The 12,997-nt window shown below is 46.3% G+C and overlaps 1 protein-coding gene across 5 annotated transcripts in view; it reads left to right on the top strand.

Moving 5' to 3' along the window:
• LOC135005911 (G patch domain-containing protein 8-like) overlaps nt 1-5,288 on the top strand; it is a 238,166-nt gene extending 232,878 nt beyond the window's left edge. For 4 of the 5 annotated variants that reach the window (XM_063951978.1, XM_063951977.1, XM_063951976.1 and 1 more), the window contains one exon: nt 3,550-5,288. In XM_063951978.1, the coding sequence (XP_063808048.1) occupies nt 3,550-3,692 (143 nt within the window). In that variant the 3' untranslated portion in view covers nt 3,693-5,288. The remainder of the gene's footprint in view (nt 1-3,549) is intronic. The other variant, XM_063951979.1, reaches the window with a different exon arrangement.
• The last annotated feature ends 7,709 nt before the right edge of the window (nt 5,289-12,997 follow it).

Below are 12,997 nucleotides of genomic sequence, written 5' to 3'. Positions count from 1 at the left end.
CAGGCTGGAAGGGGGGAAGCCAGCCCCATACCTCCAGCACTGGGAGAGCCCTAGCATCCAGGCTGCAGGGCTAGGGGAGCCTAGCGCTGATCACAGTCTTTAAAGTAAAGCACTGTTTTTAAATGTAATATATAAATATATTATGCTGTGAGCACTGCACCTGGGGGGGATAGCAGATCCCCCCCAGGTGCAGTGCCTGGGTATGTGGAGCCTGTGCAGGGCACAGGATCAGTGTATATATAAACAGAAGTGTACAGAGTATTTAAAAGTATTTTAAGGTAAAAATGCACTTACTTGGTTGTGTGTCCCAGGAGGGGGGAATCCATGGCTGTGCAGGCTGATGGATTCTCCCAGACCTTTTCCCCAAAAACGGAATGCTTTCACCTCCAGCCTCAGACTTGAAAGTGGCATTGGAAGAGAGAGGAGAAGCTCAGCTTTGAAACAAGCCGAGTGGTTTTCTGGAGCTCCATCACCCTTAATGGCCAGGAAACCCTGACCAGGGGATCTAGGCTGCCCAGCTCTGGAGCCAGAATCTAGGCTGCAGCTGGTGAGCTAGGTCCCGAGCAGGTTTCTGGAAGTAAGTTTAGTGGGGAAAACTTCCCCCAACCTAGACTGAACGGCACCGGGGCGTATCCTGATCCTCCAGGATGGGACGTCAAAGGAGAGTGACCACTCCCCACTGTCCATAGAGGACAGTGGTAGCTGTGCATGTGACCAAGGAATGCACAACTCATGGGTAAACATTGATTGGTTGTAAACTATAGGGCGGACTTACCCCCTGTAGTATTGTGTATTGGAGTAGGATAAAAGGAGGGCAGCTGCCCCATGAAAAGTGTATTATACCAGTTTCATTCTGCTGTAACATCTTGCTGTATTGCTGAGCCTTTTTGAAGGCTGTATTTGGCAAATAAACATCATCTGCCTAAAGACGACCGCTTCATCTTGTGACCTGCAGGGTTAGGCGGAACCTAGCTCCGTTCACCGGCTGTCCAGGATGTAACCAGCATCTCCAAGCTCTGCCTTCGGCCTGCTACCATGCTGTGCTTGGGCAAGCAATGGTTGGGGATTCGTCAACACCACACAAGTGTGGTAAGGCAGCGTGTCAACGCATACAGAGCAGAACTGTGGTTCCAAACGCCACGGCAGGTTAGGAGTTTGGTGGTGGCAGCGTAAACCCGCCCACTGCGCAGTGGGTGGAGTCAGTAACAGGCGGTTACTGACTCCGCCCACTGCGCAGTGGGTGGAGTCAGTAACAGGCGGTTACTGATGGTAAGCGGGAATCCCCTATGAGGCCAGGTCCTGTGTGACCTAAACATCCATTCTGTGTACTGGGGACTGGCGAAAGCGGTGAGGACTTTTGTACGGGACCGTCTGGTCACAGATAGAAACCAAGAAAGGGCTGTGTTTTGAAGACCTAGGGATTGTAGTGTTTGTACAGACAACGGCAGCCGCTGGGGAGTGTAAATTAACCCTCCCAAGCCACCCCCAGACCCTTCCTGTATACCTGGAGGGTGTCCCGGCTTTCAAAATGAAAGCCGCGATGTTCCCGATCGATGTTTCAATGTTAGAAAAAAAATGTATTTTTTTTTTTTTTTTAAATTAAACTAAAATCATTTGGGATAGGGTTAAATTCATGTTCTTCACTTATTTCACTCATAAAAAAACCTGACAATTTTGAAGCGGTTTTTGGCGAAATAAATAGTTAAGTGGTTAATGATATTTGGATTTCACAGATCCCTGGACATTTATATAAAAAAAAATGTGAAAGATTGAAAGTCCAGCAGAACTTTAAAGAATTCTGCATCATGGTGAAAACTCATCACTGCTCTAGTACAGCATTCTGACATCTTTAACTGTTTATTTTTATTATTAATAAGTTTCTTATATAGTGCTGCTGCAGCATAATGTTCCACCAGACTGCAAAGGTTCTTGGGGGGCTGTATGATATGGTCACACAGCAATATAAATGTTTGCATTGACTTTGATTAATTTAATTTGCATTTAATGATGTTTTACATTGTAAATGTGGCTTTAGCATTTATTAATAACACTGTCCAGACAATATTTTCTGTTGTGCATATTACAATTCATTACATCATTATATTGGGTAGCAGTAGATTAATGCAACGTTCGCATTGTCTATTAGCACAGTTATGACACGTCCCTATGCTTGTTGCTCCTGGTGTAAACCTGGCATATATACCGGTGCTATAGAGCTGAACACATCCTAACGTGGCTGACTGAGCATGTGCTCATAATGTAGTTGTTTCATACAAGCATAATTTCCTGCTAAGTTTAGGTAATATTGTGTCCAACTCAGAATGAGCCCCACAATGTCTCAGTATAGACAGAGACTCCCGATAGTGCTGCTCTCTCTACTCCGCATCATTTTGGCATTTAGTACTTTATCTGACCACGGCGATCGCATTCTGAATTACTATGTGCAGTGCGCAGGCGTGGTGGGTGCACTGCGCATGTGCAGCCAGTGAGATGCGAAAGCATCTCACTGGTACGATCGCCTCTGCCTGATTGACAAGTAGAGGCGACGTGCCAACGGCGTTAGAGTGCCGTTGGCGGGGCGCAGTCTGGACAACGGAGGCGTGTACAGAACATTGGCGGGGCGGGCCGCGGCGACTTCGTGACATCACACGCAGCCGCTGTGACCCTGGATGCGGCGGTTAACCCCCTGCCAGTGCGCAGGAGCTGCGCTGGCAGGGAGCTACTTGTCAGGTACAAAAGCATCGCCGCAGTGCAATGCTTTTGTACCTGTGCGGGGGAGGGGGGCAGGGACTGACATGCGGGGCGGACTAGCCCTGTGCTGGGCGTCCACCCCCGCATGTCAGAGAAACTGATCGTAGATGTGCTAAACTTAGCACATCTACGATCAGGTCTGAATTACCCCCTTAGTTTTAGAGCTTCCTAAATAATTTGAGCCCAGGATAGGTCCATGTTCAACCTTTACCTTTTATTAACATCTACGATCTGTCATGCATCAATAAGAATACAATGGTGAGCAAAAGGTTTAAACCTAACGGGAGTCATATATAGTTTGGATCTAGTCAAAAATGGAGGCACAAAATGGATTTTTCCATACTGTGCCTCACAGTGCCTGTGCAGTAAAATAGAGTATGTTTCGCCTGTCGAATCAGCTGAATAGATGGCCATAAGGAGACCCATCTGTTGTAGATGCCTACTCATAGACCTAAACACAAAAAAAAAAATGGGACCCATCATGGATATTTATGAGGCACCATCTTTGCTAAAAGTTAATTCAATTTTAGGTATATGTGACAGCCTCTAGTGGCTGGTGGTAGATATAGCAGTGCTGCATTGTCCTTTGATCCTAGAAAATTACCTGAAAGTCAGACCCAAAAGCCATTTAAAACTTCAACCTCCTTGCCCAACAAAAAACACCAATTCTTTAATGTAGGAGCAATATATAGTATGTGTATACAAAGGTACCCTAAACTCAAAATGTATTGCTTAACATCGTACGACTGATGGGTAATTACCATTTGAGGCATGATTCGTGTTTTTGTCTTTTTCCAGCAAACCTTGGCTTGAAGCCGTGTGATGGGCACTGTCTCTGTTACCACAGACTGGAGGACAAGATTGACAGGCTCCTCAAAGAGCAGGAGATACTGATGTCATCCTTGGAAGCACAAGAGAAAAAGACCAACCTTGTGCATTAGTATGTGTTCATCTACTGTACATAACTAACATTCAGTTTAGCTGAGCAGCCCCGTCGCTGTTTAGTATCTCCTCTGGATGAGGCAATCTTCTCCACCTTTTTCTATACTTGGTGGTCACACCGTCCTGGCTTATGATTAAGTCTCTCATTATGAGTGTCACAGAACACTCATTGCTCCTTGACCCAATGCACCTCTTACTATCCCTCACAAAACACGCTCATAAAATACTGTCAAACTTATACTCCACATTGTATGTGCAGCAAAGTATCAACTTCAGTCTAATTGGAAGCTGTCTAATTCAAAACAAGAAGTGGTGAATCAGATTTTAGTTTGTGTCCCAAATGGAAGGTTTCACTGGGCATCATCCACTATGGGGTAACCATTGCCTGGTTCCTACTGATTGGACACAGACCCCTCTTCTCTCTCAGCTCACTCTAGCTTGCTATGTGTGTGTGTCCATGGATCTGAGCATTTAATCATCGCACCAGAGAGAGAATCTGGTAAGTGGCTTATCGTGATCACTGGGCCTGCATATGTCTGACGTACTGTATTACATAAACTGCACTTGTTTTGGGCAGACTATAGCTTATTACATGCTGATTATGTATCCTACATGGGCTTGCGGCAATCGCTCTAAAATCAAACATTTGGAAACCCTCCTCCTGAAATCCTGCATTTGCCTCTGGACACCCTTAAAAGCAGTGCGATCCCCTAACACTGCTACCAAAAAAGCAATGCTACTTAACACCAGGTGCTGGCCTTTTGCTCATGCGTGACCTGAGTTCACGCTTGCATAAGCCGCAAGGCTTTCAGTGCAGAGGCAGTGGATTTTGCCAACCCCGGACCTCCTTCCCATATGAAGGAGCAGGGGTCTGGTAAACAACACAATCCGAAGATGGCACTGATTCACGCAAACAAACTCCAAAAACTTTACGTTTTCTGACTTTGCAGAGTACTAGGCAGCCCCCCTAATAATGAATGGGCCCATTACTTAAAACATGCAAAAACTAGCGTTTCCACATGTGTAATGGGTCCATTAGTGATCATGATTAGACCCCTGAATTAAAAAAAAAAAAATTAAGTAAACGCTTGCAAAGATTTTCAGATAGAATGTACGTATTAAGTATTGTAGGTCAGCAATTTTACTTTTTATTTTTCATATATGCTATTTAGTATGTTATATTCAACAACCTTTTAGTATATTGTATTTTTTATTATTATTTTATTGCTGGGTTGTGGAAAACTTTAAATGTATTCCTAGACATACAACAGACACACTTGTGATTAATAGACAGGTATGCCAGTTGTTGAGAAAAGGTATAAATAACTTTACTACCTCACATTCCCATTGTACATCTGGTGAAACCGGTATTGTGACTGGAGAACAACATACATGTTATTTTTCTTAAGAGTCTGATGTAAAAACAAGATCCAAAGTTGCATCTGGCAGAAGGCTTCATCCTCTACAGGATTTTCACATCACTATTGGATGTTTTCTTTTCTTTTTGCTCTTAGTAGATTGGATGTATATTATTGGTCCAAGGCTGTATACACTTATGTAACTTTTTTTATATATTAAACTTATTTTATAGCATCCGCAACTGTATGTTTATTATTTATCATACTGTGTATTGGAGCGCTGCTTATCCCTCCTTGGGCTAGTTCTTTCTCCTCCTGCCGTTTAGACGTTCTGTTCTGCAAGATAATAATCAGACTCATGGGTTCAGAGATGCATGAGGCTAATCTGAGGGAGCGCCTGGGGTTGGATGATTCATAGATGCACACAGGGGCATAACCAGACCTTTGTTGGTCCTATAGCAACATACTAAAGGGACCCCTGTCCCAATGTTTCGTGAGAGACTCCTCTCTTCAGCAGTTATTAATTTTATGCCCCATAATAGTGTCCTAGTTCATTTTCTCAACCATAGTTATGTCCTAGTATATATTATAATAATTTTAATAATAATTTTATTTATATAGCACTCTTTCTCCAATAGGACTCAAGGCGCTTAACAGATACATAGCATAATATAGTACAGAAAATAATGAAGTACATTTTCATAAAATACAGAAGCATGAAGATACTAAAAGGGACATTATGGAAATGCTTGAGTAAACAGAAAAGTCTTGAGTCTACTTTTGAAGGATTCTATAGTTGGGGCCTCTCGCACTGTGCGGGGAAGTGAGTTCCATAGTAGTGCCTAGTTAATTTATTAACCATAGTAGGTCCCTTGTTTAAATTATGTTACACTGTACGGATGCCAGTACACATCATGCCACACAGTATCCCCAACTCACATTACAACATACAGTGCCCCCTGTACATACTGTGCCACATTAGCGTGCTCTTCAGGTCAAATTATGCCATGTTACAGTGCTCTAGTTCACATTATGCCACACTATAGTGCCTCCATTTCATATTGTGCCATATTAAAGTGCCCCAGTTCTTAACATGTAACATTATAGTGCCCTCCGCATTACAATGAGCAGAACAGCTGACACATTACAGTGCCCTCCAGGTCATATTGTGCCACATTACAGCTTGCCAACTTACCATTATAACATCTACTACACACTCCTCTCACTGAAAATGTAATGTCACACAGTTTAGGTAGGGCAATGGACAAGACCCAAATGCTTAGCAGACAAATGTGGGAAACTGGTAGGCAACTTTATAAAACGGGGTCCAGGCCCCCTACAGCCTCTGGGCCCCATAGCAATAGCACCCTTGCACCCACCATAGTTACACCCATGGATGTACAAGCGTTACTGCGATCACAGATATTTATCAAATACTAGCTGCAATACCCAAGCTGCGCTTGTGTGGAAGACTGTTATTTCCACGCTGAATAGGATTTTATTTGAATTTGAAATTTCAAACAATTAGGTAAATGAAAGAGCCTCTTTATAACAATATTGGCGGTCCTGGAATCGGGAGTGAACAGGTAGAGGTCCACGCCGGCCTCTGTGCCTTGTTTATGGTCATGGCGAAACAGTCTCATGGGAATGTGAAGGCGCTTGAATTGGAATAGTACATCAGAAGAGAAAATGGGAATGCAAGAAATAACACTTTCTCTTCTGGTGCAACCAGTCAGAACATTAGCTGCCATTAGAAAATAGGAAATTTGTCTGGGATATGCTCAATAATGTTATTTACATAGTGGGTGCCAAAATTGCTCGCTCTCTAAACCAGGATATATTGACTGTTCTATGATATCCACTAAAATACACAGTCGAGGATTGTTGACATATTTCCGGCTTACTTTCAGGCAGATCATAATGCCCAGTTTCAGAAGAATGTCAGAAAAAGGAGTGTTATGGTACACTCACCATTGATAACTCTCTTTCTGCGAGGTACATTGGTTCCACAGGAAAACATTAGGGTGTAGAGTGGATCTTGATCCAGAGGCACCAACAGGATAAATCTTTACGCTGTCCCAGGATGCATTGGGTCTTCTCTATACATCCCGTCTCCAGGCACTGGAGCACAGTTTTGTTAACCAGTCAAATGCAGGAGCACGCAAAAGAGAAGGCAGATGTTAGTCACATAGAACCACATTCTCACGATAGGAGAAGGGACCAATGGCTAATGCCATACAAACCTATAGAAGCAAGGTGCGTCAGGGTGTGCGCACCGTGGAACCAATGTACCTCGCAGAAAGAGTTAACAATGGTAAGTCTACCATAAGTCTCCTTTTCTGCAGCAGGATACATTGGTTTCCACCGGAAAACATCAGGGATTTCCTAAAGCAGTTCCTCAAGGGAGGGGACGCGCCTTAGTGGGTATGAGAACCCGCGTCCAAAGGAAACATCCTGGGAGGCGGAAATCTCAAAGGCATACAACCTAATAGATGTGTTCACTGAGGACCATGTAGACACCTTGCACATTGTTCTGCGGACGCACCACAACGAGCCGCCCAAGAAGGTCCAAAAGAGAGTGTAGAATGGGCTTTAATAGCAGCAGGAGCTGGGAGTCCAGCCTGCGCATAAACTTGTGTAATCACAATTCTATTCCATCTGGCCAAGTGTTTGCTTATTTGCAGGCCAGCCACGTTTGTGGAAACCAAACCGTACAAAAAGGGAATCTGACCTCCTGATAGAGGCAGTCCTCTCAAAATAAATACGGAGAACCCTTACCACATCCAAAGAACGCTCTTTGGAAGACAGGTCTGAAGAGAAAAAAGGCTGGAACCACATCTCTTGGTTAAGGTGAAAAGATGACACCACCTTAGGCAAATAAACCATAGTTACACCCATGGATGTACAAGCGTTACTGCGATCACAGATATTTATCAAATACTAGCTGCAATACCCAAGCTCCGCTTGTGTGGAAGACTGTTATTTCCATGCTGAATAGGATTTTATTTGAATTTGAAATTTCAAACAATTAGGTAAATGAAAGAGCCTCTTTATAACATCCATAAGGGATATTGGGGACAGATTAGCACGATGGGGATGTCCCAAAGCTTCCAGAACAGGCGGGAACGTGCGGAGACATCTGCAGCACTGCCTGCCCAAACTGGGTATCCTCTTTGGTCAGGGTATCAAACTTGTAGAACTTCAAAAAGGTGTTCTTCACCGACCAGGTAGCAGCTCGGCATAGTTGCAGGGCTGAGACTCCACGTGCAGCCGCCCATGAAGAGCCCACCAATATTGTAGAGTGGGCCTTCAGAGACTGTGGAACCGGTAAGGCTGCCGACACATAGGCCTGTTGGATAGTAAGCCTAATCCAACTAGCAATGGACTGCTTAGAAGCAGGGCAACCTGTTTTCTGCGCATCATAGAGCATGAACAAGGAATCCGTCTTTGTGATCCAAGCCGTCCTTGTGATATAAATCAATGCCAAGCATCCAATGCCTCCGGAGGAGCAGAAGTGTCAGAACTGGATGGAATCACGATAGGTTGATTCAAGTGAAACGCGGAGACCACCTTCGCCAGGAACTGCTGTCTAGTCCTGAGCTCCGCTCTGTTCTCGTAAAAGACCAAGTACGGACTCTTGCACAACAAGGCCCCCAATTCTGAGACACGCCTAGCAGAAGCCAGGGCCAGTAACATCATCATTTTCCATGTGAGGTACTTTTCTACTGTCGACAGAGGTTCAAACCAGGAGGACTGTAGAAAACGCAACAATACATCTAGATCCCAAGGTGCCGTAGGCAGCACGAATGGAGGTTGTATGTGAAGCACCCCTTGCAAGAAGGTCTGAACTTCTGGCAAGAGAGCCAACCTCTTCTGGAAGAAGATGGAAAGAGAAGAAATCTGGACCTTACTGGATCCCAGACGGAAGTCTTTATCCACTCCAGCCTGCAGGAATCGTAGGAACCTTCCCAAGTTGAATTCTGCAGAGGGATATGTGCTTTCCTCGCACAAAGAGACATCTCTCCGCCAGATATGATAGTGTTTTGACGTCACAGGTTTTCTGGCTGGTACCATAGTGGGAATGACCTTTTTGGAAAGCCCTTTGTGAGCTAGGATGTTCCGCTCAACTTCCATGCCGTCAAATGAAGCCGCCGAGCGGTCCTTGTTGAAGAAGATCCCTTCTTAGTGGTAGAGGCCAAGGGTCCTCTATGGACATGTCCAGAAGAGCCATGTACCATGTTCTTCAGGGCCAATCAAGATTGTTTCCACTCTTTGATGTCTGATCTGCTTGAGAACCCTTGGGATCAGTAGAATTGGGGGAAACAGGTAGACCACCTGGTAAGGCCAAGGCGATGTCGGCACATCCACTGCGCTCACCTGAGGGTCCCTGGTTTGTGAGCAATAGCAGCAAAGCTTCTTGTTGAGACGAGAGGCCATCAAGTCGAACTGCGGGCATCCCCACCTGTCGGTGATTTGCTGAAATACCTGAGGGTGTAGTCCCTACTCCCCCGGATGGAGGTCGTGGCTACTTAGGAAGTCCACTTCCCAGTTGCCCACCCCAGGAATGAAGATCGCAGACAATGTTCTTGCATTTCTTTCTGCCCAGAGGAGTATTCTTGACATTTCTCGCATGCAGGCCCTGCTTTTTGTCACTCCTTGTCAATTGATGTACGCCACTGCCGCGGCGTTGTCCAACTGCACCTGGATCGCCTGATCCCGGAGTAGAGGGGATGCCTGAATCAGAGCATTGTAGATAGCCCGAAGTTCCAAAATGTTAATTGGAAGTAGGGCCTCTTGGGCAGACCACCTGCCCTGGAACTGCTCCCCATCCTCTCAGATTTGCATCCATCGTGAGGAGGATCCAATCCTGAATCCCAAAGCATCAACCTTCCAGCAGGTTGGAAGACTGTAGCCACCACAGGAGAGAGATCCTGGCCTGGGTTGACAGCCGAATCATCCGGTGCATCTGAAGATGGGATCCGGACCACTCGTTTAGGATGTCCAATTGGAATGGTCTGGTATGAAACCTTCCGAATTGAAGTGCCTGGTACGAGGCCACCATCTTTCCCAACAATTTTATGCAAAGATGAATGTAGACTCGAGCAGGTCGGAGCACCATGCGAACCATTTCTTAAAAAGTGTTCTTACTTTTTCCTCTGGGAGGAACACTTTCTGATCTACAGTATCCAGCAGGGACGTGCAGTCAGGGGAGGCACTGCTTTCCCTGTCATTACTGATTAAAGTAATACAAAGAAGATACTTATGACACATATTCTGTGTCATAAGTATCTGCTTTAGCCTTCATATTATTTTAATCATTTTTACCCTGTAAATACCTCTACTAAATGTGTGTCGGAGGCACCGCTGTCGGTGCCTTCCACTGTCAGCGTGAAGGGCCGGAAGCAGGGGGCTGGGCCAATCACTGGGCAGTGAAAGCCCATTAAAAAAAGCAGTAGAAGCGCTTTGACAGTGCTTTCAGCCCACATGAAAGCACACCCTTGTCACTGAGGAAGCTGTGATAGGGCAGTGGACAGGGCAGGCCGTGTCATTACATCTGGACCTGGTACAAGCAGAGACAGCCCTAGTGACTCATAGTACACCGCCAAGATGCTGCGGGGTCGTAGCCAGGAATGCAGTGTGGTCGTGGTGAGGACGGAAAGAACGGGTCCCCTCCTCTTAGCTAACAGCTACTGCAAGACAAAATTGCCCCCTTCTTAATCTCTGCCAATGCTCCCTCCTGTCCACAGGACCAGACCAGCCCCCTTCTTCCCCTCTACCCCGCAATTTCTTGTTAATATGACTTGGCCAGCCCCCTTAAGCCCTGTGCGGGGTATGCTCTCCCCCAGCCAGAGGACCAAACCCCGCAACACTTCTTCCCGTCCTCGATTGCCCTCAGTCTACCCCCGCAGGCTGAAAGACCAAGCCCCACCCCCTTCTTCCGCTCAGCCAGCCCAGTCCCCGATTCCCTTCTAACTTGCTCTGGTCCGGATGGAGGATTAGACACCATCTCCTTCTTCCCCTCAGCAGTTCCCTTTTCTGTCCCTGTCTGAGGACCAAGCCCCGCGCCCTTCTTCCTCACAGCAAGCCCTGCCCCTGCTTCCTTTCTAACCTGCTATGTCCCAGTTAGAGGATCAGGCCCCGCCGCGCCCCCTTCTTCCTTTCAGTCAGTCCCAACTTTCCCTCTACCAAGTGCTGTCCCGGCCTGAGGACCAAGCCCCGCCCCTTTCTTCCACACAGCCAGCCCTGCAACTATCCCTCTACCCTGCTCTGTCCCGGCTGGAGGATCAGGCCCTGTCCTCTTCTTCCCCTCTGTCAGTCCTCACTTACCCTCTACCTAGCGGTGTCCCAGCTGTAGGACCAAACCCCGCCCCCTCCTTCCACTACTTCTCTTCTGATTAATCCAGCTCTCTCCCAGGGGCCCTGTCTCCTCCTACCACATCACAGTGTCGCCCTTGACTGACTCTAAAGCTTCGGTGGACAGAGAGAGGACTTCATCATGGTAAGTTCATGTGGAGGGTGGCACAAGGATGTGTAAAATGTTATTGTGCGGAATGCAGTGGTCATTTAGTGTGGCGTATTCAGTGTAGTGATGTAGTACAGCGTATAAGGGCATATTTAGTGTAGTGATGTAGTGAGGCGTATAAGGGGGTATTTAGTGTAGTGATGTAGTGAGGCGTATAAGGGGGTATTTAGTGTAGTGATGTAATGCGGCGTATAAGGGCGTATTTAGGTGGTCATTCAGAGTTAATCGCTCGCTAGCAGTTTTTAGCAGCCGTGCAAACGGATTGTCGCCGCCCACCAGGGAGTGTAATTTAGCTTTGCAGAAGTGCGAACGCCTGTGCCGCAGAGTGCCTGCAAAAACATTGTGTGTAAAACAAGACCAGCCCTGGACTTACTCTTTGTGTGCGTTGATTCTAACGTTGGAGGGTTGGCTTTTGACGTCACACACCCGCGCCTGCGTTTTTCTAAGCGTATTTAGTGTAGTGATGTAGTGCGGCATATAAGGGCATATTCGTGTAGTGATGTAGTGCGGCGTATAAGGGGGTATTTAGTGTAGTGATATGGAGGTCATTCCGAGTTGATCGTAGCTGTGCTAAATTTAGCACAGCTACGATCAGGCACTCCACCCCGCATGTCAGTGACGTCCGATAGTCGATAAGGAGATTCGGGTAAATCAGAGTAAAACCGAACCCGCTCATCACTATTTAGAACACACAAGGAAGGAAGCATATGGCAGAATTGCTGTTGTGGATTAAGCACATTCACTGATAGCAACCTATTATGTGCCTTGTATTTCTCTAGTGGGGGGGGGGGGGGGGATAAATGTTTGCACCTGGGTCCACCACTTGCTAGACCCACAAGGTTCTGCTTCGGGCTGGATACCACGATCAGAGCTCTCAGCTCCAATCAGGCAGCTCAGCTGGGAGCCGGCAGCAGCGGGAGCTTACGGGCCAGGACTCCAAGAGCAGTAAGTGAGGACAGCGAGGAGCATAAAATATGCCCACAGGAATAGGACAGTTGTGCATGATCAGCAGCACTCCTCCCATGTGCCTTTGCGGAAACAGTGATACTGTCTCCCTGCAGCCATTGCGCCATCCCACAAAGCGCACTAGCATTACTATTGTGGGGCATTACTGAGTGGCATTATGTGCATTATGTCATTACTAATGTTGGTACTATGTGTACAGTAGGCGCTAATACTGTGTGGCGTAATGTGTATAATGGGCACTACTGTGTGGTGTAATGTGAATAATGAGCTATACGGTATGTGAAATGTCAACAAGGATTGTTACGTTATGGTGTAATGTCAACCAGGAGCATTACGTTATGGTGTAATGACAGCAAGGATTGTTATGGTATGGTGTAATGTCAACCAGGAGCGTTACGGTATGGTGTAAATGTCAACAAGGAGGATACGGTATGTGTAATATCAACAAGGAGCATTA

Source organism: Pseudophryne corroboree, chromosome 2, assembly GCF_028390025.1.
Source record: "Pseudophryne corroboree isolate aPseCor3 chromosome 2, aPseCor3.hap2, whole genome shotgun sequence".
In the NCBI taxonomy this organism is placed as follows: Eukaryota; Metazoa; Chordata; class Amphibia; order Anura; family Myobatrachidae; genus Pseudophryne; species Pseudophryne corroboree.
Note: the sequence above shows the minus strand (reverse complement) of the source record. Positions and strands in the feature narration are given on the sequence as shown.